General features: G+C 41.2%; 1 protein-coding gene across 3 annotated transcripts; it reads right to left on the minus strand.

Annotated features, from left to right (window-relative positions):
- Positions 1 to 1,487: 1,487 nt before the first annotated feature.
- Positions 1,488 to 25,426, minus strand: dmtn (dematin actin binding protein). Of its 3 annotated transcripts, XM_041811213.1 has the most exons (15): positions 25,067 to 25,426; positions 16,854 to 16,898; positions 16,373 to 16,453; positions 15,107 to 15,250; positions 14,894 to 14,938; positions 13,253 to 13,361; positions 9,248 to 9,514; positions 9,066 to 9,160; positions 8,879 to 8,984; positions 8,738 to 8,793; positions 8,216 to 8,261; positions 6,636 to 6,643; positions 5,546 to 5,611; positions 5,222 to 5,302; positions 1,488 to 3,070 (listed from the first exon to the last, which is right to left on the minus strand). In XM_041811213.1, the coding sequence occupies exons 2-15, from the start codon at positions 16,860 to 16,862 to the stop codon at positions 2,957 to 2,959; spliced, it is 1,227 nt and encodes a 408-aa protein (XP_041667147.1). In that variant the 5' UTR covers positions 16,863 to 16,898; positions 25,067 to 25,426; the 3' UTR covers positions 1,488 to 2,956. The 3 variants fall into 3 exon arrangements, with proteins under 3 accessions (XP_041667147.1, XP_041667148.1, XP_041667146.1); XM_041811214.1 differs by lacking the exons at positions 16,854 to 16,898; positions 25,067 to 25,426 and having other exon boundaries at positions 9,248 to 9,379; positions 9,470 to 9,514; positions 16,373 to 16,465; XM_041811212.1 differs by lacking the exons at positions 16,854 to 16,898; positions 25,067 to 25,426 and having other exon boundaries at positions 16,373 to 16,465.
- Between the last annotated feature and the right edge of the window lie 750 nt (positions 25,427 to 26,176).

A 26,176-nucleotide genomic window follows, 5' to 3' on the forward strand; every position in this document is an offset into this window, starting at 1 on the left:
TCTCCTTGGGAATCAGGATTCCCGCTGCTCTGCAGCAGGCTTTGTTTCTCCCACACTAATCACATCAAAACTCTAAAGCTTGCTTTTGTAAACCCTGTAGGGAACTCTGCAAAGAGGAATGGAGTAAAACTCCAGAGACCAGATGTTTGATCCTGAGACCGATCCACACAGACTCAGAGCTGAGACTGCAGACAGAAGGAGGGATATTTATGCACTCACTGATTTTACATGTTTTTAACTGACATTACTTTGTATAAATCTGTTGACTTTGACACTAAAGAGAGTACATGTATATATTTAATGACCATGTTTGGTTTATAAAATGATTGAGGGGTCAAACATCCATGGGGGTGAATGTTTCCATAGGCACTGTGTCATGGCTAATGTCTTTTTTTTTTTTTTTCAAACTTACAGACAAGGCCCCGTGCTAGTATTGCCTCTGCAGAAATATTGCCTTATGAGCTACATTCCTTGTTACTGGGTGCAAACAGAAGTCAGGGGGCTGGATTCACAGAAGGGCCGCTCCTTTTCTGCACTCTCTAAACCTGCAGGAGAGGAGAAAGACACCATCCAACACACCGGACAGCTATGGTCTGATACGGCAGCGGTCACTGCTAGCTCCAAAAACAAACAACAATGGCTGAAATTCAAAACTTAAGGCCTTTAGCCTTAAGTTTTATAACCTAACGCGATGTCAAAGAGGTCTACTTTGGTCCAGAGGGAAATCACTTCCTGATTTGTCAGAGTGAAAATCGTTGATAGTGTGATAGCCCTTTGTGATCTACCTGTAACCTTGGCTGTATTCAAAACCACCATCTACAGTCCTGTGAAAAGCGTTTACCCCGTCCTGGTTTCTTATTTTCCTGCATGTTTGTCTCATTTTAGCGTGGTAAAACTGCTGAAGTCAGTTTTTAAATAAGGGTTTCATTTATTAAGGAACAAAGCCATCCAAACATACCTGGCCCTATGAGAAACAGTCATCAACCTCCTTGTTAAATCATGAGCTAACTCTGATAACCACAGTTTTATAAAGCTGGGTTCAGTTTGACTATCCAAACCCAGACCTGATCACTGCCAGACCTGCTGGATCCAGATCTAGAACCTGTCTGACAGTGAAGGAGGCTACAAGATCTCCAACACTTCAGAGAACCATCTAAAGAGAACAGATGAGAACAAAGTCACTGACATCTATCAGTCTGAAAGGGTTACACAGACATTTCCAAGGCTTTAAGACACTGAGAGCCATTACCCACAAAGGGGGAGAACTGTGAACAGTGGGGCACCTTCCCAGGAGTGGCCGGCCTACCAACATGACTCCGAGAGAACATGGACAACTCATCCAGGAGGTCCCAGAAGAACCCAGAACAACATCTAAACCCTGCAGGCCTCACTGACTCAGTTAAGGTCAGAGTTCATGAGTCAACCATCATAAAGACACTGGGCAACAACAGCATCATGGGAGAGTTCCAAGGCTGAAACCACTGCTGACAAAGAAAGAACACAAAGGCTCGTCTCACATTTGACTGAAAACATCCTGATGATCCCCGAGACTTCTGGGAAATATTCTGAGGACTGACCAGACAGAAGAGGAACTTTCTGGAAGGTGTGAGTCAGACTATGACTGGGTCTGATGTTGGCTTTGCTTAATCCGGCTGCTTTAACATCTTTTCCACTCTTTGCCCATGTATAATCCAATTTGCCACTTTTAACCCAGTTTGCTAATTTTTGACACTTTAACCCTATTGTTGTTTTTTTTCTATTTCTGACACTTTTAACCCATTTTTACCAGTTTTGCCACTTTTAACAAATATTTGCCAGTTTTTCCACTTGTTTTTACAAATTTTCAACACTTTTGTGTTACTTTAAGCCCAATTAAACCAAGTTTTTTCCACTTATGATCCATTTTCACCTTTTTTAATAACTTTTTTGCCATTTTTAACCTATCTTCACCGCAGTTTTGCCACTTTATACCAAATTTTACCAAGTTTGTACCTTTTTTGACACATTTCTGCTACTTTTAACCTTTCACCACCCTCACCACTGTTATTCCATATTTAACAACCATTTGCCCGTTTAATCTTGTTTGCTTTTTTTTGCCACTTTAAACCTCCTTTAGCCTTTTTTCCAACTCGTAACCCAATTCTTGCAGCGTTTTTTGCCAAATAAACCAAGTTTCACCATTTTTTACAGCTTGTAACCATTTTCGCCATTTGTTGTCCGTTTTTGCGTCTTTTCACAATCATTTATTTTTCCACCAAACCTGTTTCAGTTCTTCTACGTTATTTTCCTGACGTCTGCCTTCCCTCTCCATACGGTTCAGTTCTGTGTGCCTGTCCACATCGTTAACATTTCCTTTAAAAAGGCAACTCTGTTTTAACAAAAGGGTTTACAGCTTGAAAAATTCAGGAATTTTTCAGGTTATTAAACAAAATATGGCCTGACCTTACACCGGACCATGATTTTACTGACCCCCCTTGGTTTGAAGAAGGTGGTTTTGAATGCAGCCCCTGGTGATCTGTCAGCGTTAAAGGTCAACCAACTTCATGATACATGGCGAGATACCTGCAGACGTCGTGATTCAGCCCTCTGGAGCTCAGTGAAACTAAAGCACAGATATGATGAAGATGATGGTGATGATGATGATGACTATGATGATGATGATGACGATGGCGGGATGAGGCGTGGACACGTAACGAGGCTGATTTGCAAGCAGTGGTGATTATAAGTGCAGCACAGGTAATATGAGTGTCAGTGCATCGAGTTAGTCAGAGTAAAGGGTTAATCCGGGCCAGCCTTCAGTTAACTCTGATCCTCAGGGAGGGGGGCGGGGAGGGACGGGGCCAGCACACATCCAGGGACGTGATTGGTTAGTAAGATAGATGGCCGACACGTTTGATGAATCGCTTCGTTTTCTGATGGTTCATCAAGTATTTCAGATGCTTGAGGTCACTTCCTGTTAGAAAAGCGAGGCTCTCTTCTTCAGTTCGTTTCGTCTCCACAGAGAGAGGCGGTCGAACTCGGCCATCGGCATCCCGAACACCTGCTCGAACTGCTCCGGAGAGAGATGTCTCTGAGGGGGGAGAAATAAAGGGACCCAATCAGAAACTTTATTTAAAAACAGCCTCCTAACAACGGCAAATTTCAAACAGAGACTTCCTAGAAAATAAATACAGAGACTCTGATCTCAACCGTCACTGGGAGGGAGGCAGAACTCTGTTATTTTATAAAAGACGAGACTTTGTACCAATTTTGAGCTAATATTTTTATCTTTATAAGTTACACCTAGCCTCACTGGTGTTTAATTCAAATTAAAGGATGCAAAGATGGAATGTTTTATCATTTTTAAGGGATGACATCATCTTTAAAGGCAAAGATGAAATGTTTTATCATTTTTAAGGGATGACATCATCTTTAAAGGCAAAGATGGAATGTTTTTAATTTTCTAAGGATGACATCATCTTTAAAGGCAAAGATGGAATGTTTTTAACTTTTAAAGGATGACATCATCTTTAAAGGCAAAGATGGAATGTTTTATCATTTTTAAGGGATGACATCATCTTTAAAGGCAAAGATGAAATGTTTTATCATTTTTAAGGGATGACATCATCTTTAAAGGCAAAGATGGAATGTTTTTAACTTTTAAAGGATGACATCATCTTTAAAGGCAAAGATGGAATGTTTTATCATTTTTAAGGGATGACATCATCTTTAAAGGCAAAGATGAAATGTTTTATCATTTTTAAGGGATGACATCATCTTTAAAGGCAAAGATGGAATGTTTTTAATTTTCTAAGGATGACATCATCTTTAAAGGCAAAGATGGAATGTTTTTAATTTTCTAAGGATGACATCATCTTTAAAGGACAGAACATATCTTCCTCATTGCTGACCGCCCATTTTTCCAAACGTTGCCTAGTAATTTTTGCAGTTTAGTGAGTAGAATATTTGTACTGGTTAAAACTATGATGAAGATCATTAGGTTTCTTCATTTCTACAATAAGAAGATTTTAACAATATAATATGATCAAATATGTGACCAAAGCCAGATAAAGTTCCTCCAAGTCGGCATTCCGCTGGTTGAGAAAAATTAATACAAAGTCGTTTTCTTCAAAATGATCATTTTTCGTCTTTTCTCATTTTATGCAAGACTGACATTTAAACTACTCATTCAATGAAAAAAGTAACACAAATGTGATATTTAAAAGCGTTAATTTTGTGTTTTAAAATGCCCTACTCTCACAGTTGCTGCAAGGATATTGAGGGGGGGAAAGCGAAACTGCGGGATGATAATTGGCCACTCAGTCTGCCAGTGTTCCCAGTTTCGCCCATTGAGATGGACAATAACAAACACCGCATGGCTCAAACGCCACCCCCCTCAGCGTGTATACAGCTGTTTCTAGTTATCACCTTTATCAACAAGCCTCAAGATGAACCCTGCAGCGAAGGAAAGTAGAAGAGACGATGAAGAAGCTGCAAGAATTATCAACAGACATCAGACAACTTCAAGATCACTCGACAGGGCAAGTTTGATGACGGCGGATTTCCTGTGAGAATATTTTGATGGGGTCACCAGTCTGATTCAGAAGCTTGGTTTGGGTGGACTTTATGTAAATGTGGCTCTACTGTTCATGCCCATCACCTGGCCTGCCTGAAGGTAGGAGAAGTCCTGAAACTTTGAGCCTGGTTTTCTCAGAAGAAGCAGGAACTAGAAGTTAACATTCAAATGAGCATATCTTTGTAAAATATGCTCAGATGAAGGTGTGTGATAGTTAGAAAGCTTGGAATCTACGCTTTCATAATGTGTAAAAAACTCAAAAATGACCTTGGTCGACTTGCAGGACTTTTTACAAGCTTTGGTCACGTATTTTAATCGTAAAATAAGGAAATCATTCTGTTTTTTACAATTTACACAGCCTAGGAGTTTTTTCTACATTTTTTGAGCTTTAAAAGCACAACATTGCCAAATATTCTGTGTTCAGGTCCTTTATTTTATTGCTTTCCTTCCATTTTTGCTACATAGTGGACCATAGTTGGCATCCTGGAGAGATGTTGAGGGTTTCTCTTGCACACACTTCCCTGAAAGTTGCCAGCAAAGGTCAGTCAACATGAGGGTGAGATTCTAGCTTTGACTGGTTTAGCTAAATGGGTCAGAGCCTGATACTGGTTTCTACCTGAGGCCTCCATATTTCCTAATCTGGCCCTGGTTCGAGCACATACACACCTCCAGGCGAGTGCGGTCGACTCCTGGTGGCAGCTTGCAGCGCCCTCTGTGGGTCACAATCAGAGCTTCATAGGGATAGATCTGAAAAGGAGAGTGGATATATTTAGAGGAAAATTCTAGATGTTTTAGGAGGATAATCTGCACATTTTACATTTCTGTTGCTTCCTGACTGTTTATTGGTTAATATGTTGGGTACCCATTGACAACAGTACTGTAATATCTCCACCAGAGACCTCTGGCATTGACAGAAGACTGTTCAGTAAATGTTTAAAGATCTTTAGGGGTTTTGGATCTTGACTGTGGTTCTGCTGAGGCATTTCTCACCTTCTGCTCCAGAATACTCGGCAGAGAGTTGCCCCGGTCCATCCTGTCCCTCCGAGACTCTCCATTCTACAAATTTGATCAGTATCATGAAAAATGCACATGTGCAAACTCATAAGCATGAGCACAGCTAACGTAAGCGAGTTAATGAGTCAGAAAAAGAAGCTCAGTGACAGGAGGAAGGCTGCAGATTCAGCACAGACTTTAATGTTTGCATGTGTTTTAATGCAGTTCTGGTTTAGATCTGTTTCCCCTGCAGTGATAATACTAGGGTGTGTCATCCAGGTGGTTTTGTAAAGCATATTTAAACCACTCTTGCCTGGCTGTTCCCTCTGCAAACCACTTTTTGCAACCCTCCTCCACCCCAGCTCCTCTTTTACTCTGTTGCTGACTGAATCAGTGTCACTCTGTTGTCACTGATGTCTGCTCTGCTCTGGCTTCATGTGTTTCTTGACAAAGTGGACCTGACTGCAATATTGTAGTCCCCATCTCTGCATGCCAGAGACATCCACTACATCCCTCCTGCAAATGCATGAATTAAAGTGCAATGTCTCATGTTCAAAATAAAGCTTTATATTCCACTGTTTCAACATTTTTCTGCAGCTTCTTTCTGCAAGTATGTTATTCTGCACGCATTTTAGTGTCTTTATAAAACGTACTGCTGATGAAAACTGTCAACAGAGCAGAAATAAAATGTCGAGAATGAGGATGGCATCCCTGCTGCTAAAGTAAATTTTCATTCTGAGAGAAACCCTGCAGATGATTATGAATGTGCAGAAAGTCCAAAAGCAGAGAGAGTGAAAGGAGTCGATGCAGACGTGCAGCTGCAAATACAGAACCAGAACCAGAACCAAAACCAGATGAATCGGCCCAGTCTGCTCATGCAACAAGGATTTTAACTCTGGTTAGCTCTCAGTGTGCAGTGATTAAACTTTAAATTCAACCACACAAGTCTGTGTGCATAAAGGTGTGGTTGCAATGTGAGCAAAGCGTGCAGGAACGCTGCGTAGATGCTGAACAGACATGATCAAATTTGACAGAAAACACCAGACGTGCACATGCTTCACAAACATGGAGAAGACTGCAGGCTTACCTGAGCCGCTGTGAGGACAGAGAGATCAGACAGGGAGGTAGAAAACAGGAATATAAAGTTTAAATGCTGCTTGTCTGTGATATTCAGGTGAAGGGTTTCTTTTAAACAGGAAGTGGTTGCACACCTGCGACCAATCAGCCAATCATGATGCCAGTGTTGAATCACTGAAATAAGCATGAGCCTGATTATCTCCATCATATTTCCACGAATGTTCAGGACCTTAATCTCTGTCTGATCTTTTCTAAAAGTCTCCTCTCAGCAGGAAGTGTTCCTGCAGTTTTGCTGTCAGTCGTTGGAGGTTGGAGGGAAACAACGGAGGATCTGCAGGTCTGACTGTCTGCACACGTGCAGCTCACGCTGTTAAAGTAAGAAAACTGCAGATTTTTGATCAGAGGGCTAAAGATGTTAACTTCTCTGCAGCTCCTGAGAAAAATCAGAATGAGGATGGTTGCCTGGATGCTATTGGTCAGGATGAATCAAGCTTTATATCAGGGGTGGGCAACTGGTGGCCCAGGGGCCACAAGCGGTCCCAAAGTCATTTTCAAATATCAACAAATTATTAACCCCCAAGAGACAGAATCTGCTGTGAAAGTATGAACACATGAACATTTCTCCGATGATCCCATGCTGCTGGTATTTGTTTTTTTAATTTCATTAAAACAATCAAAAACTTATTTTTTTCAAAATTTTTTAAATACACATTTATTTTTTCAAATTGAATTGAATTTATTATTATTTTTTTAATATACTGTTTTTAGATTTCATAATTAAATCAAAATGTATTTGTTTCATTCTGCTTTTCTTTGTTTTTATTTTTATCTATTCATTATTTTATTGTTTTTATTAACTATATTATATTTTTATTTGTGTTCAAGATTATTTCGTTTTTTTTTTATCAAAAACTATACATTTATTCATTAAATTCTTATTTTTATTTTTATTTTCTGTTTCATTTTTAATTTTCTTTACATTGTATTTCATTAAAACTTTCATCCATGTCATTTTTCTTTATTACATTTTTATCTTTTTAAATTTCAGTGTTATTCATTTTTAGTTTTTATTTCACTAGAATATTAAAAATGTATTAATTCTTAATTTTTATTCCATTATTTTATTTGTTTTTTTTATTTATTTATTGTTTTTGTATTTAATCTCAATTTATTTTATTTTAAGCTTGCCTTTTTTTCCGTTTGGTTCTCTTTTCTTTTTTTTTCAGTTAGCTGCTGTTGTTTCTGTAAATTTTGCACATGCATCACTAAATGCATGTGCAAAAAAATGCAAAGAAAACACTTGAAATTAAGTTTGAAATTAATTTATAAATATATTTCTGTTCATATCACATTAAATAAATTATTTCTATTTGCACTTGAGTTTAAAAACATGAATGTTGGTATAAAAATGATCAGGAAAGCCACATTTTCCTCCTTTCACTGAACCGTTAGTACTCACAGGTTAAACTGAGAATATCCACCTGTAATAATTTGGCGTTTTAGCATCAACAGTAAAATTAGAGACACTGATTTTCTCTGATTTTCTCTGCTTTTTAAGAAACTAAAGAACTCTGTCAGAGGGACTCGTACCTGGCCGTCCTTTGTCTCCGTCTGTGGAAAACTCTGCAGACTGCATCTGCAAACACAAAACAAATCAACAATAAGAAGGAGAAACATGACAAATTTACCTCCAGATCTACAGTGGATCCATGCATGGGCCACTGCTGTCTCAGAGAGATGATCCAGAACTCTCTTAATGGTCCAGAAACCACTGAGCAGGTTCAGTCCTGGTTTACAATCACAGATCCTGATCCTGTATGAACCTCCAGGGTCTCTTAGGAGGCTGGTTCTGGATTACTGACTGTTCCAGTAAAAACTAAACAAGCTAAAGTCCTCTTAGTGTCTGACTGCATCCATGTCTGAGCACCTAAACAACCTGAGTCCAGGACTGCTGCCTCAGGATCTACAATCCAGTTATAAGACAGAGCCAAAACTTGTCCTGATCTCTGGCACCACCTGCTGGCTGAACGCTGCATTTCAAGACTTGGTCTGACGTTAGAGATGGTTTTCATGGTTTTAGAACTCGTTCTTCTTCCTGCAGGGCGGACTTACTCTGGTCAGTCCTGAGCCCGAGTGTGATGGAGACTTTGAAGCACTCGCTGACAGACCTGCAGACAAACAGACAGATAAACCTTTATCCAGCAGGTCCACCCTGAACCTCTAAAACCATGAAGATGGCGGTCCTGGTCTCACTCGTGTGCAGGTGCGTTCTGTCGGGCAGAGACTGTGTCTTCCTCCTAAAGTGGACCGCCTTCTCCTTCTCCTCCTTCAGGATCAGACGGCCCAGGTTAGACTTGATCTGGATTCAGCACAAACACACAAACGTCAGCCCTCCTCCTCAGTATCGCCTGTCTCTCAGACTCTTTCTCAGCGCTCTAACCTTCTCCAGCTCCTGCTCCTGTATCGTCTTCACCTCGTCTGTCAGGTCTTCAAACTCGTCTTCCTCCTGCAGCTTCTTCTTCCTCCACTCGATCTCTGTAGGAGTCAGAACCCGGTTAGAGAGGACCAGGTCTCATTTATAAAGACCACATCCTCTGACCATGAGGCCGTGTTTCTGCTTACCCACAGAGGCGAGCGAGGGCGGGCACGGCCAGTACTCCGTCTCTATCTTTGACGGCTGGTTGGGGTCTGGAGGCTGAGCCGCAGGAAACTTGGCCGACTGGATGACGTTGTGTCCTTCATGTTTGTTCAGATCTGTGGAGAGAGAAACGGCACGGAGATTTTTAGAAGGGAGAACCAGGGTTAAAACCTCTGACACTGATTCAAACATGAAGCAGGGATCACCTTGTTTGTAGATCGGAGGTTTCCTGTAGATGTTTGAGCCGTTATCTAAAAAAAAACAGATTAGAGAGGTTACATTTCATTTTGTTCATTTACTATTATGATTTAAAGGGACATATTATGCAAAATTAACTTTTTCAGGCTTTTCTAACAAAAATATGTTCCCCTGGCCTGTCCACAATCCCCCAAGGACCAGAAAAATCCATTCCCCAGATTTAAACATTTGTCAGTACGATCATTTGCATGCCAGCGGCACGGCAGCTCAGGGGTTAAGAAGGTCCCTGGTTCCCTTCCTGGTCAGGGTCTTTCTGCTCCTGGTACTCGGGCTTCCTCCCACCACCGCAGACATGCTCGTCAGGTTAACTGGTGACTCTAAATTGCCCGTAGGTGTGAGAACTTGCCTGGTTTCTGTCTCTACATGTCAGCCCTGTAAATGACCAGTGACCAGTCCTGGTGTACCTCAAAACAAACATTTCTCATTTGATCCTATGCTACTGGTATTTGTTTGATTGTTTTATTCATTTTTTAATTTAATCAAAACAATTCAAAACTTTTTTTTAAATTTTTTTAATACCCATTTATTTTTTAAAATTAAATTTCATTGTTTTTAATTATTTTTAAATGGGTTTTGAACACTCTATTTTTAGTTTTTGGATTTCATGAAAAAAATTAAAATGTATTTGTTAAATTCTGCATTTTCTTTTATTTGTGTTCAAGATGATTTTGTTTTTATTTTTTTAATAAAAAATATAAAATTATTCATAAAATTCTAATTTTTTATTTTAATGTTTACTTTTCTTTAAATTGTATATCATTGAAACTTTTTTTCATGCCATTTTTCTATATTAAGCTTTTATTTTTATTTTTTAAATTGCAGTGTTATTCATTTTTAGTTTTTATTTCACTAGAATATTAAAAATGTATTAATTCTTAATTTTTATCTAATTATTATTTTTTTTTTTCTTTTTTGTGTTTAATCTTCATTTATTTTATTTTGATTTTTTCTTATTTTTTCCTTTGGTTCACTTTCTTTTCTTTTTTATTCAGGTAGCTGCTGTTGTTTCTGTAAATTTTTACATGCATCACTAAATGCACGTGTAAAAAAATGTACTGAAAGCACTGGCTAAGTATCACAGTCACTGCACTTTAAAAGTAGCTTGAAATGGATTTATTTCTGTGCAAATCACAAAAAATAAATTATTTCTATTTGTACTTGAGTTTAAAAACATGAATATTTAGTATAATAAATGATCAGGAAAGCCACATTTTCCTCCTTTCATTGAATCGTTAGTACTCACAGGTTAAACTGAGAATATCCACCTGTAATAATTCGGCCCTTTGGCATCGACAGTAAAATAGAGTTGCTTATAGAGACATTACTTTTCTCTGCTTTTCTTTTTTCTGCTGAGGACCAGTCCAGGGTAAACCCCGCCTCTCGGCAGTGACAGCTGGGATAGGCTCCACCCACCTGTGACCCCCAGGGGGATAAGCGGTATAGAAAAAGGATGGATGGATAATTTGCACGTCTGTGTCTCATCTCCTCTACTGCAGCTCAGTCTGGAGGAAACTGATGTCTGCCTCCATGTTTGAACGTGTCAGTTAGGACTGTCCGATATACTGGTACTGATGATAATCATGAAATCAAAAAATAAAATTTCAGTATCGTGTTAAAAATGTGCATGTGATAATATCATATAAATGATCCAGTGCCACTTAAACACAGTTTGGAAACAGAAAAAGAAAAATCTGCCAGGGATTGTTCAGCAGATACTGGATTATTCCAAAGTTATCAGCTGTCAGTCTTCAGCTGTGTCCTCCACAAATGGTTCTGTTTCAGTTCATACTGTAGTTATAGCAGAGGTTGCACCTAGTGGATTTTCTATCAGGTTACCTGTTAACTAGCCATCAAGTGTAAGTGCACTTTTTATCTGCAGTTGTACAGTTAGTGTTTTCATATTGTCTCAGCACCTCCTTAGACATTTAGAGTGTAATTCATCTGCCAAAAGAGAGAACACAAAGTAAAAACGGTGAAGATAAATGTGATTGACTGTGCTATTACCATTTACATTTTTACTGATATCGTGATAATATTGTTATTGGGACATTTTTTGACCACGATAATCGTGAAGTGAAAATCTGACACCGTGACAGTGCTAATGTCCGTGCTATCTCCATGTTTGAACATGTCTGTGCTATCTCCATGTTTGAACATGTCCGTGTTAACTCCATGTTTGAACATGTCCGTGCTATCTCCATGTTTGAACATGTCCGTGTTAACTCCATGTTTGAACATGTCTGTGTTAACTCCATGTTTGAACATGTCCGTGTTAACTCCATGTTTGAACATGTCCGTGCTATCTCCATGTTTGAACATGTCCGTGTTAACTCCATGTTTGAACATGTCTGTGTTAACTCCATGTTTGAACATGTCCGTGTTAACTCCATGTTTGAACATGTCTGTGTTAACTCCATGTTTGAACATGTCCGTGTTAACTCCATGTTTGAACATGTCTGTGCTAACTCCATGTTTGAACATGTCCGTGTTAACTCCATGTTTGAACATGTCCGTGTTAACTCCATGTTTGAACATGTCTGTGTTAACTCCATGTTTGAACATGTCCGTGTTAACTCCATGTTTGAACATGTCTGTGCTATCTCCATGTTTGAACATGTCCGTGTTAACTCCATGTTTGAACATGTCCGTGTTAACTCCATGTTTGAACATGTCCGTGCTATCTCCATGTTTGAACATGTCCGTGCTATCTCCATGTTTGAACATGTCCGTGTTAACTCCATGTTTGAACATGTCTGTGCTATCTCCATGTTTGAACATGTCCGTGCTATCTCCATGTTTGAACATGTCCGTGTTAACTCCATGTTTGAACATGTCTGTGCTATCTCCATGTTTGAACATGTCCGTGTTAACTCCATGTTTGAACATGTCCGTGCTATCTCCATGTTTGAACATGTCCGTGCTATCTCCATGTTTGAACATGTCCGTGTTAACTCCATGTTTGAACATGTCCGTGTTAACTCCATGTTTGAACATGTCCGTGCTATCTCCATGTTTGAACATGTCCGTGCTATCTCCATGTTTGAACATGTCCGTGTTAACTCCATGTTTGAACATGTCCGTGTTAACTCCATGTTTGAACATGTCCGTGTTAACTCCATGTTTGAACATGTCTGTGCTATCTCCATGTTTGAACATGTCCGTGTTAACTCCATGTTTGAACATGTCTGTGCTATCTCCATGTTTGAACATGTCCGTGCTATCTCCATGTTTGAACATGTCCGTGCTATCTCCATGTTTGAACATGTCCGTGTTAACTCCATGTTTGAACATGTCCGTGTTAACTCCATGTTTGAACATGTCCGTGCTATCTCCATGTTTGAACATGTCTGTGCTATCTCCATGTTTGAACATGTCTGTGCTATCTCCATGTTTGAACATGTCTGTGCTAACTCCATGTTTGAACATGTCTGTGCTATCTCCATGTTTGAACATGTCTGTGCTAACTCCATGTTTGAACATGTCCGTGTTAACTCCATGTTTGAACATGTCCGTGTTAACTCCATGTTTGAACATGTCCGTGTTAACTCCATGTTTGAACATGTCCGTGTTAACTCCATGTTTGAACATGTCTGTGCTATCTCCATGTTTGAACATGTCCGTGTTAACTCCATGTCTGAACATGTCCGTGTTAACTCCATGTTTGAACATGTCTGTGCTAACTCTCATGTGAAGGTTAAAGCCGTGATGAGTCAGGTGAGTAAAGGTCTCACCTGGCCGGTGGAAGTGCTGCTGGCTGGTGCTGATTTTACGTCCGGCCTGCAGTTGCAGCGTCGATCCTCCGGGGGAACCGCTCTCACTTTCTGCTCTGCGTGGCTTCAGCTGGAGAATAAAAACACACACATACGGTCTGATTAACCTGCATGGAACAGAAACTATGAGCAGCTAAACTAGTTGGCCATCCCTCTGTGTGCTCTCTGCAGGTGGACTCAGAGAGTCCATGTTTCTGATTAAATTTGCGTTCAGGTGTTCAGAGATTTATGACAAATGCAGCAGCAATCACTGTTTAAATCTCCATCACAGACTCTAAACTTCACACAGACACGGTTTGTTCTCTGCCGTTTCTCCCAAACTGGAGGCTCTAAATGTCACATTTTCATTCTGAGGGAGACAAAGACGGGATTGAGAGTCCAGATGAAAATATGAGAGAATCAGTGACAGCTTTGTTTTATCAGAAATCCTCAGATTCATCAGAGATCAGCAGGAGTTCATCGACTGTCTGAGACATTATTTACAGCCTGATCACTGACCGCTAATTCTAGCGTTTATTTACAGACTGGCGGTTCATTTAACCCTCCGTCTACAGCAGGGGTCATCAAGTACATCTGCACAAGGGCCGGATTTAGTCTCAGCAGAAACTCTGGGGGCCGGAATTTCAAATACACAAAAATAAAGAAATGTTTTGTATTATTTTAGTCATTAGCAGTGAGATCTATCCCTGTTATCTATAACAGCAGGCCACAAGGAGACAGACCTGACAACAGGATAGGCCGGACCCTGAAAATCACAGAGAATGGGCCCTTCCCAGTTCTCATTAGCACCAATATTAACCCATTTTTGACATTTTTAACCCTTTCTGATACTTAAAAGATTTTAACCCCATTTAAACCACTTTCATGCATGTTGACCCCCTTTGTGGCAGTTTTGCCACTTTTCTTCGATTTTTGCCACTTTTTAACCGCTTTTCATGACATTTTTTCAACAATTTTTGCAAGTTTAAAAACAATTTTCCCACTTTTAACCCATCGTTGATACTTTTTGCCTTTTAAACCTAATTTTTGAAAGATTTTAACCCGCTTTAAACCACTTTTCCTGCATGTTCTATCCCTTTTGTGCCACTTTTATCAATTTTTCCACTTTTTAACTCCTTTTCATTACTGTCTTGCACTGCCTTTTTGTCATTTGTAACCAGTTTTTGATACCTTTCGTGCCTTTTTTCCTCTTTTACCTTTTTTTTTGCCACATTTAACCTCTTTCCACCACTTTATTTGGTCATTTTTGCAGCACTTCTGCCAACCTTAACCCTTTTTAAAATACTTACTAACTATGACAGTAAATCTCTGTAAAACAGATCAAATGTTCAGTCATTCTAAACTATTTCAATGTTATTTTTTGTGGGTTGGATTTAAAAGCTGCAGACATTTAAAGCCAAAAGAAACTCTTAAAATCTTCTTTTCCTCTTTTTCTGAATTTAATGATCTTTCGGGGGCCAGACAGGAAGCTTTGGGGGGCCTGACGTGGCCCCCGGGCCGCCAGTTGATGATCAGTGGTCTACAGGCTTCACAGCGCCACGGGGTTAAAGTGTATGTTAGAGGGTTAGATTAACAGCAGAATCATTAGTGAAGAAGATTTACCTCTGGAGATCTGGGAGGAGAGGAGGGAGGAGGAGACAGAGACCTCTGCAAACACAAGAACAAACCAGTTTCATTAAAAACCAGTAACCTCTAAACCTGTTTAACTAAACTTTAGTGCTTAGAGCAGTCGACTGATAAATGAACCCTAACTCTGGAGGTCCCAGCCCTAAACGGACCTGAATCTCTCAGGTTAAAGCGTGTGTGTGGTCGTACCTCTCTGCGTGGCTGGTCCAGCGGGGAGAAGCTCAGGTGAGGTTGGTAGGTCATCAGGTCAGGTCTCTCCACCTGCAGGATGGCCTTATCTCTGGGCAGAGCGGCCAGGTCTCTGTACCCCACCAGCTGGTCATTGACCCGGGCCTGAACACACGGAGAGAGAGGGTCAGCTGCTGGACCCAGGCTGAGGACAGGTGTTTTATGGACAGATGTTTTATAGACGGGTGTTTTATGGACGGGTGTTTTATGGACGGGTGTTTTATAGACGGGTGTTTTATGGACGGGTGTTTTATAGACAGGGTGTTTTATGGACGGGTGTTTTATAGACGGGTGTTTTATGGACGGGTGTTTTATAGACAGGGTGTTTTATGGACGGGTGTTTTATAGACGGGTGTTTTATGGACGGGTGTTTTATAGACAGGGTGTTTTATAGACGGGTGTTTTATAGACAGGGTGTTTTATGGACGGGTGTTTTATGGACGGGTGTTTTATAGACGGGTGTTTTATAGACGGGTGTTTTATGGACGGGTGTTTTATGGACGGGTGTTTTATAGACGGGTGTTTTATGGACGGGTGTTTTATAGACAGGGTGTTTTATGGACGGGTGTTTTATAGACAGGGTGTTTTATGGACGGGTGTTTTATAGACAGGGTGTTTTATGGACGGGTGTTTTATGGACGGGTGTTTTATGGACGGGTGTTTTATAGACAGGTGTTTTATAGACGGGTGTTTTATGGACGGGTGTTTTATGGACGGGTGTTTTATAGACAGGGTGTTTTATGGACGGGTGTTTTATGGACGGGTGTTTTATAGACAGGGTGTTTTATGGACGGGTGTTTTATGGACGGGTGTTTTATGGACGGGTGTTTTATGGACGGGTGTTTTATAGACAGGGTGTTTTATGGACGGGTGTTTTATGGACGGGTGTTTTATAGACAGGGTGTTTTATGGACGGGTGTTTTATGGACGGGTGTTTTATAGACGGGTGTTTTATGGACGGGTGTTTTATAGACAGGGTGTTTTATGGACGGGTGTTTTATGGACGGGTGTTTTATGGACGGGTGTTTTATGGACGGGTGTTTTATAGACGGGTGTTTTATAGACAGGGTGTTTTATAGACGGGTGTTTTATAGACGGGTGTTTTATAGACGGGTGTTTTATAGACGGGTGTTTTATAGGCGGGTGTTTTATAGGCGGGTGTTTTATAGACGGGTGTTTTATAGACAGGGTGTTTTATAGACGGGTGTTTTATGGACGGGTGTTTACCGTGATGCCGGTGGCTGGAGACCCTGGCGTGCTGGGCCCCCTGGAGGAAGGCAGGTTGACTGGGGTTGCCCGTCCCTCCACCTGTGACATCATCACGGAGATAAATAAACAAGTCCTGATCATAACATTTGAAAATAACCGTAGAGCATTTTGGGTAGAAAGGCGGCCATCTTGAATGTACACTGGTAGTTGCAATGTGCCTTGATGACCAGAAGATGGCAGACAAAGTGTCCTCTCGTGAGGTCAGCAGGTCACAGTTAAGAGTAAAGGTGCAGGGAAGCCTGAACGTCCTCATATGAGGGACAGAGGAGGGTAGCTAGAATCCTGGACCAGTTCCTGTCTGGTCGTCATTCTAACTCCGTCTAATTGCACCACTGTGTCCCAGTATGTCCCAGTTAACTGGTGGGAATGGTTTCATCATTACAGATGGACAAAGTATCCTCAGACAGTCACTGATGACGCTCTAAGGATGGATACTCACCTTCTGCATGACTGGAGAAAACCTTCCTCTGTTTGGGTTTAACAGCTGTGGAGAAACAGAGAGAGAGGGTCAGTGAATGCATCATAGCTGTAGAGAAACAGAGAGAGAGGGTCAGTGAATGCATCATAGCTGTAGAGAAACAGAGAGAGAGGGTCAGTGAATGCATCACAGCTGTGGAGAAACAGAGAGAGAGGGTCAGTGAATGCATCATAGCTGTAGAGAAACAGAGAGAGAGGGTCAGTGAATGCATCACAGCTGTAGAGAAACAGAGAGAGAGGGTCAGTGAATGCATCAGCCTTCATCCTTAAACAGCTGTAGAGAAACAGAGAGAGAGGGTCAGTGAATGCATCACAGCTGTAGAGAAACAGAGAGAGAGGGTCAGTGAATGCATCACAGCTGTAGAGAAACAGAGAGAGAGGGTCAGTGAATGCATCAGCCTTCATCCTTTAAACAGATGTAGAGGAACAGAGAGAGGGTCAGTGAATGTATCAGCCTTCATCCTTTAAACAGATGTAGAGGAACAGAGAGAGGGTCAGTGAATGCATCATCATTTAAACAGCTGTAGAGAAACAGAGAGAGAGTGGGTCAGTGAATGCATCATCCTTTTAACAGCAGGACAGTGCTGACCGACTTTATGAATGACTTCATGACTCATCAGGATCCTGAGTCAGAGCTAAAAGCTCGCTGATAACATTTCTCTGACTCAGCAGGCGTTTAGAAAGTCTGGTTCAGACATTTCGTAAAACAGACACTCTCTGATGCTTCCAAGGAGCCTGGAAATCAAAAATACCAGCCTAGGACAAACGGAGAGAAGACCTGAGGGACAGGTACGTATGGAAACACAAGACCAGCAAACCAAGGATCTGGAGACATACTCCAGGACCGACCAGGAACAGGACCCTAGGAATACTGGACCTTAATGACTTTTGACCCTGAAGAAGGGAATCAGGGGAAAATAAAACCATGGAATCATGGACCTTTGAGGCACGAGGTCCTCAGATCTTTGGACAAAAATAGGACCCTAAAAACTTCATCTCTGCAAACAAAGAATCCTGGAAAATAAGGACCCTGGAAACACTGGACCCTTGTTAAAAATTTTGGGAAATACTGGACCTTAGGTACATCGGACCTAGGGAATATGGAAACTAGGAAACAGGAATTTAGGACCTTGAGAACATAGAGTCTTGAAAACATAAATCCCATACGAGACCCTTGAAACATAGGACATCAGGACTTTGGACCTTGTAACTTGGATGCCTCAAACCCAGTGACCCTGGAACATTCTGTTTGGTCTTTAGGAACACGAAAGCTTGGACACGTGAGTCTGACAGGACATAGATAACGCTGGAGCTAACAACTTAAGAACATGGCCTTAGAAATGCAGGACCTTGGGCATTTAGGACCCTTGAAACATTGGACCTTAGGATCCTGGAAACAAACAAACCCAGGGAGTAATGTTCCTGGATGTCTGTAACTTAGATACATCAGACCAAAGACCTCTGGAGCAGTATCCAGGAGAATAAATGACCTAAGGAACATAGAACCATGGGGGCTAATTTGGTAACAAAGGGTCTTGTGAACTTAGTGACCTGAGAACACTGAACCCTTACAACTTAACATCTCAGTCCACTGAACTTTATCCATGTTCCCAAGGGTCCTATGTACCCAACATAGGGATCAGATGTTTGGCCCTCGCCAACATGGGGCCATAGAAACACACGTTTCCTGGGACCTCTGACCCTGGTCCGTCCATTGTGACTGAGAAACATTAGACCATCAGACCTGGGAGCATTATCCCGGGAAACTTAAACCTTGAAAACATGGGACCACGGAAGCCAGGACCTTCAGCACATGGGACTTAGGCATATAGGACTTACAGGACATAGAACTTTGGGAGCCAGTACTTTCGGAATGAGGACCCCAGGACCCTGGTAACAAAGGACCTCGTGAACTCAGGGCCTTGGGAACATTAACCTTTATAACCTAATATCTCGACCGAAAGGACCACTGAACATAATCCCGGGAATATAGAGCCGTGTGATCAGAGGACTATGGGAACTAGTATGCTGAGTATGTAGAGCCTTGGGAACTTAGGAAATCGGGGATGTAGGACTCTCAGGACAGAGAACTTGGGATGCAAGTACCTATGGAATTAGGAACTGGGGAGTTTAACTGATATTTTCATTGTAGTGCCCTATGTTAGTAGGGTCTTTGGACTACAGGACCCTAAGATCATAGGCATGGTACTCTGGTTTACGGTTTGCCTTCAGCTCTTTAATCAAACCAACCGTTGCTGTATCTGTGAGAATGATGCATGAATAAAAAGTAATATAAAACAGAAACACGTGCACATTTCCCTGCAGACATGACTGCTAATATATCTGATTATTTTCAGCTCTACTCTGAACCCAGCTGTTTCAGGATGCTAATAAACTGAACTAAGATGGAGGGAAATAAAGACACCAATTCTGTTTATTATTTTATGTTTTTCTGATTGATAAATCCTTATTGGATTGTTGGAGGAGCTATTAGCTAAAAGCTCATTTCCTGCTGCTTTTAGAGGAATTGATCCGGTTTAAAACCACTCGAACACAAACAGAAACAGCAGGTCCCTCGGGGTGAGGCAGGAACGATGGGGACAAGGAGCCTGAGCGTAAAACAAGCCAGTGAATCAGATTTAGGCCTGGCTGTTATCAGAGCCTCCTCAGGGGACTGGGGACTGGGGACTGGGGGGGGGGGGGTAGTCCTGTTTACAGGAAAGACACCTTGTACCTTAACAGCATGAACGCCGCTCCACTAACATCTCAGCAGGAGGAGGAAATCCTCCGCTAACTTCCTGTGAACCCCCTCCTCCTCTTTCATCTGCCTCCCTCCTCTTCCTCCTCCATCATCACATGCTGCCTTCCTCTTCCTCCCACCCTCTCTCCCTCCCTCGTGTTTATCAGCTCGCCCAGCCGGGCCAACGCCCCGCCACTCCTCAACAGTTACTGCTGTGGTTACACTCCCTCCAGAGAGTCAACAAACACGTCTGAGCTTCCCTCCATCCTCCTCATCGCCAGATCAACCCCCAAAACAGACTCAGGATCAGAGATGGAGGTCTGGACTTCCTCTCCTCAGCTGAACCCGGTCTTTGTTGATGTGGGATCAGTGGAACGTTGAAGTTCAGCACCGACAGATGTTTGAGTCCAGATTCAGACGTTTGATTAATCTTTCAGCTCTAGAAAACAACTTTAATCCTCGACACCAGAGAGGGTGAAGATGTGATTATACTGTAAAATATCTGTTCACTAAATCTGAGAAATACTTCAAATACCGTAGGAATTATCCCTTCATTTCTGTTCTGCTCTATAGTTAGAGCTAAAATATCAGAATAAAACTACAGCCAGCAGACTGGTTATGGTGGTCCCTTCATTCTGACTCTAAAGTCAGAATAAAACTACAGCCAGCAGACTGGTTATGGTGGTCCCATCATTGACTCTAAAGTCAGAATAAAACTACAGCCAGCAGACTGGTTATGGTGGTCCCTTCATTGACTCTAAAGTCAGAATAAAACTACAGCCAGCAGACTGGTTATGGTGGTCCCTTCATTGACTCTAAAGTCAGAATAAAACTACAGCCAGCAGAGGGTCAACTGTGCAAACTCTTAGTGTCTGCAAAGAAAAGCGTACACAGGAAAAATGCCTCAAAGTGTCTCAAATTATCCCTAAACTTTCAGGAAACCTTTAAGATTTTAATAACATTGACCCCAAAAATCCCATGAAAATTCCTGAAATTTCCAGGCAAATTCCATACAAAATTCCCAGTAAAATTCACCAAAATTAACAAATAGCTTTCCCATTGATTCCAAGGAAAAATCCCCAAACAATTCTTCTAAACATCCAATTTTTTTCAAGAAATAGTAAGTTTTAAAAATCAAATTTTAAATTCCTGAAAACTTCCATGAACCGTTCCTAAATGTTTCAGTGAAACCTCCGTAAAATCTTTAGAATTCAATAAAAATCCCCAGAAAACCTACAAAAATTCAAAAAAATTTCAGCAAAATTTCAGCAAATTCCATTAAAAATTCTCGATCAACTTCCCCCAAAATTTCTCCATCCATGGATGGATGGATGGATGGAGGGATGGATGGCTGATGGATGGATAAATGGATGGATGGATGGATGGATGGATGGAGGGATGATAAATGGATGGATGGATGCATGAATGGATGGATGGATGGATGGATAAATGGATGGATGGTTGAATTGATGGATAAATAAATGGATGAATTGATGGATGAATGGTTGGATGGATGGATGACAGATGGATGGATGGATGGATGGATGGATAGATGGATAGATGGATGGATGGATGGATAGATGGATGGATGGATGGATAGATGGATACATGGATACATGCATGGTTGGATGGATGGATGACAGATGGATGGATGGATGGATGGATGGATAGATGGATGGATGGATAGATGGATGGATGGATGGATGGATGGATGGATAGATGGATTGATGGATACATGGATACATGCATGGTTGGATGGATGGATGACAGATGGATGGATGGATGGATGGATGGATAGATGGATGGATGGATAGATGGATGGATGGATGGATGGATGGATGGATGGATGGATGGATAGATGGATGGATGGATGGATGGATGGATGGATGGATGGATTGATGGATACATGGATAGATGGATTGATGGATACATGGATACATGCATGGATGGATGGATGGATGTATAATGTGTTGTTAAATACAGACAAAGTCTTCCTGCCAGAACACCTGGTCGTGGTCTACAGTGATCCTCAGTCCTCTCTCTGTGGTAAAGGACTAACCTGGAGTAGAACATGGAGTCCATGACTGAATACGGCGGCTTTCTCTGTCTGCGTGAGTCTCTAAGGACGGGCGGATCCATCAGAGCGCCGGTCGTCTGAGTGCTTGGCGTGTCCGATAGTCTTATCACTGAGAGCTTTTAACTGACACTCATCAATGCAGCGGGCCGGAGTGTTGTCCATTAGAGAACACACACACACACACACACACACCCACACACACACACACACACAGACACGTACGCCTCTAAAACCTGAGCTAGGGGAGGAAATCTACAGGAAAATACTAACATGAAGATTATCAGGATCACTGAAGGAAGCTGAGTTTACCTTCACAGTAGTTATCTCCTTTAATAATCACCTGCTGCTGTGAAACGTCTGAAAAAGTCTCTAACTATCCCGCTGATGAGGAACGTTTTCACATATAAGGGCAGATTTCAGTGCAAGATCCAAAATAAAGAGAGACAAGCTCTAAAGAATAGAAACTGTTTTAACATGACAGTTAAAACCACTTACTAAAATGATCAATAAAAGCTGCACACTGAGCTGATCAATAAATACTACATTAAAGTTCATGGTTGTTGTGATACATACGAATAATTCTTTCATGCAAACAAGCCTGGGCTGGTTTATCATTAGAGGTAGACAAATATCAGGGCCAAACGCTCTGAGGGGCCCCATGATGTCACCATAATTAGGGCTGGGCAGTGTAGCACGTTTTTAAGATAAACCAGGATCATTTCTGAACTAGATTTTCAACAGTCTTATTGTTTTAAAGGACAGAAAATGCCAGCAAGCTGCTGAACCCTGAGCTGAGGATGGCACACTTATGTTCACACCAACCAAACAGAACCGGACTCTGGGGTCAAGCGGACTCAGATCTAGTCCCATTAAAACATCTAATCCCTCTACCACTGAACCACCAAGGTTTTTACCAGAGCAAAACCAGTTCATGCCATCAGCAAACAAAATGATATTACACCTTTGTGGCACATTAACATCATGAATCCACAAAAACAATCCTGGAGCCAGCATGGATCCTTGTGGGAACGCGGGTGTGACCATGTCAGACCTGGTGTGGATCTGTACTGATGTGTGCTAATCCTCTAACTCTGTATGAGACAGCAGTGATGTCAGTTAGGTCACATGCTTTCTTTAAACCTATGAAAACACGCTGATATGTTAGCTTTAGCCAAACTGTTGTAGCAACACTGGCTCATGTCTTACATCATGTTAACTACATAGCTAATGCAGCTACGGTAGCTTAAGCTAAAGCTAACAAAGCTACATCGCAGCATAAACTATGTAGGTAATGTAGCATCAAAACTAACGTAGCTAGAGCTGAAGCAAACAAAGCAATGTTAGCTACATTAGAGCATCCTGTGCTTGCCAAAGCTAACTGTTTGCTCAAACGTTTTCTCATTTAGCTTCTTTGGCCTTAGCTAAGTCTAGCTTTATTGGCTTATGCCTTATGAAGCAAGTAGCTGGTGAAACTAGGTAGCTAGCTATGCATCTACGTAGCTAGCTATGTGTGGCTACCCGATCTGTCCTGGAAACCCGATTTGTACTGCATATGTGCAAAGAAGCGACTACATCCGCTCGGCAGCCTATCAAAACTAGGTTAGGGTTAGCATTTTAATTTCCACTGGTTATATTTTGGGATAGCTCATTGGGGCAGGTTTAGATTTGAATTAATTAGCTGCCGGGGGTTAAGTTTAGCATTTATATTCCACTGGTTAGGGTAAGGTTAAGGGATGAAGGGATGTAGGTCAGGGTTGAGGGATGAAGGGATGTAGGTAAGGTTTAGGGATGAAGGGATGTAGGTCAGGGTTGAGGGATGAAGGGATGTAGGTAAGGTTTAGGGATGAAGGGATGTAGGTAAGGCTGAGGGATGAAGGGATGTAGGTAAGGTTTAGGGATGAAGGGATGTAGGTAAGGCTTAGGGATGAAGGGATGTAGGTCAGGGTTGAGGGATGAAGGGATGTAGGTAAGGCTGAGGGATGAAGGGATGTAGGTAAGGTTAAGGGATGAAGGGATGTAGGTAAGGCTTAGGGATGAAGGGATGTAGATAAGGGTTGAGGGATGAGGGGATGTAGATAAGGGTTGAGGGATGAAGCGATGTAGGTAAGGCATAGGGATGAAGGGATGTAGGTAAGGCTTAGGGATGAAGGGATGTAGATAAGGGTTGAGGGATGAGGGGATGTAGATAAGGGTTGAGGGATGAAGGGATGTAGGTAAGGCATAGGGATGAAGGGATGTAGGTAAGGCTTAGGGATGAAGGGATGTAGGAAAGGGTTGAGGGATGAAGGGATTTAGGTCAGAGTTAGAATTAATTTGACATGGATGTAGACATGTTTTTGCAAGTGTGCATTACAAATCAGGTTTCCGGGATGGATTGGGTAGTGGCACTATGCAACATTGAGCTAGCGCAGCTATGTTAGCTTCAGCTAAAGCTAACAAAGCTAAAGTAAGCCATCGTTTGCATTACTACTTCTAAAATGGATCTGAACTTAAATCCTGGATTAGACCTCAGACCTTATTCTCTGTTTTATTTATAAATGTGTCTTCAGCCCTGTTCTGTAATTGGTGGAGTAAAAACTCCAGGGCAGATCACGGCCATTTTCAGCACACAGAGGTAAAACTAATCCTGTGCGAATAGTGCAATGGTTGTAATGTGGTTATTTCATGAATGCTAAAGCCAAACTTTGGCTAAGAATCAAGATTATTTTTCAGAAACATTTTCAAATGATGTAACAACAGATTACCTCAGTGGTGGCGTCTCACAGTGGTGGTCTGCAAGAGGGGGAGTCTGAGGTCTGAGGTCTGCAGCCAGACCCTCTTTTATATCATTCAATCTGATTACACTAGGTTTTTTCCCACTAAAATGCATTTGAACTGTGTGAGGCCACATTTTTTATGACTTCATGACTATTAATGAGTAGATTTAGATCAAAACCAGAGAAGATGATTGGTTATTTGGATCTTCTAAACCCCAAACAGCAGCTGGTAGGTAGTTAGCCCTCTAAATTTCATTTTATTTTTTTTTTATCATATTTGTTGAAATCTGAGTAAAAACCTTTACTGAGATTAGGAGGGCTCTCTCCTGCAGAGGCCTACCATCAGTTCTCACCGGGATACTGAGATAAAAACGCCGTTTGTATTCATCCTAATGGAGGAGGAGAGAGAACAGGTCGACGTTAACCAGGCTGCTCTTCATCATGTGGCCTTCAGGCTCAATAACACCGAGGAGGATGAAGAGGAGAGGAGGCAAGTGCGTCTGCAGCAGCGCGATAAAAACAGGCTGGATAACCCGGGTTAATCACGGAGGTAACACGGGATAGCATTCAGCACATTAGTGAAATTAAAAAGCGCTCCTTACCTCCAAACAGCGCCGAGAAAAGCAGAGAGCAGTCGGGGAACATCCAGCAGAGACGCGGCGACGCTCCTCTGTCAGCGCCGAGGAGGAGGAGGAGGAGGGAGGAAGGGTGGAGGAGGAAGAGGACGAAACAAGGAGGAGGGGTGATGTGGGATGTGGCTGCAGCCTGCTCTGGAGCCGGGCAGGGGGCTGATGTGACCCCCGTAGAGGAGGGGGGAGGAGGAGGTGTGTCCCTCCTGGATTCAGGAAAACAATCAGAGCTGTGTTTTCACCTCCATCATGTCTGCTGCAAGAAACCCGAGAAAGCAACCTGCAGGGAGAGAGCGGGAATGGGATCACTGCTGGGGGCGCGGTGGAGGAGTACGGAGGCCCTGAAGGTCAACGGGAAAAAAACCTCACAAAACTCTGAAATATTTACCTTTACACAAATATTTAATGAAAAACTAAAAAAAATATAACTTAGAAATATTAAATCAAATGCAAAAATATTTAATGAAACACAAAATGAATTAAAGAAGTGTAATTTATCTTAGAATATTTACTAAAATGTTAAATACGTAATGAAACACAAACATTAAACACTTAAATATTTCACTTTAACATAAATAATAATCTACAAAACACAAAAAAATCCACTAAATTCTCAAATATTTCCCTTTAAATAAGTATTTCATGAAGTCAAAAATATTTAATGAAACACCAAAATTTTCAGTGAAAAGCTAAAATATAAAACCTAAAAATATTAAAGTAAATGCAAAAAATGTTTTATAAAAAACACAAAAAATATAATGAAATGCTAAAATATTTGACTTTATAAAAGACGTTTCATGACAAGGAAAAATATTAAATGAAAACTGAAATAATTTAAAGAAATTCTCTGTGACTTAAAATATTTAATAAAATGTAAAATATGTAATGAAACAAAAATGCTAAAATATTTCACTTAAAATAATTACATGAAATGTAAAAATAATCAACAAAAACATTTCATGAAAGGCTAAAATATTTTACTAAAATGTTAAAATATTTGACGAAACAAAAAATAATCATAAAACATTAAAATATGTATCTTAAATGAGAAATGTTTTAAAATGTATAAAAATATTTTCTGAA

This window comes from Cheilinus undulatus, linkage group 17, assembly GCF_018320785.1.
Source record: "Cheilinus undulatus linkage group 17, ASM1832078v1, whole genome shotgun sequence".
Lineage (NCBI taxonomy): Eukaryota > Metazoa > Chordata > Actinopteri > Labriformes > Labridae > Cheilinus > Cheilinus undulatus.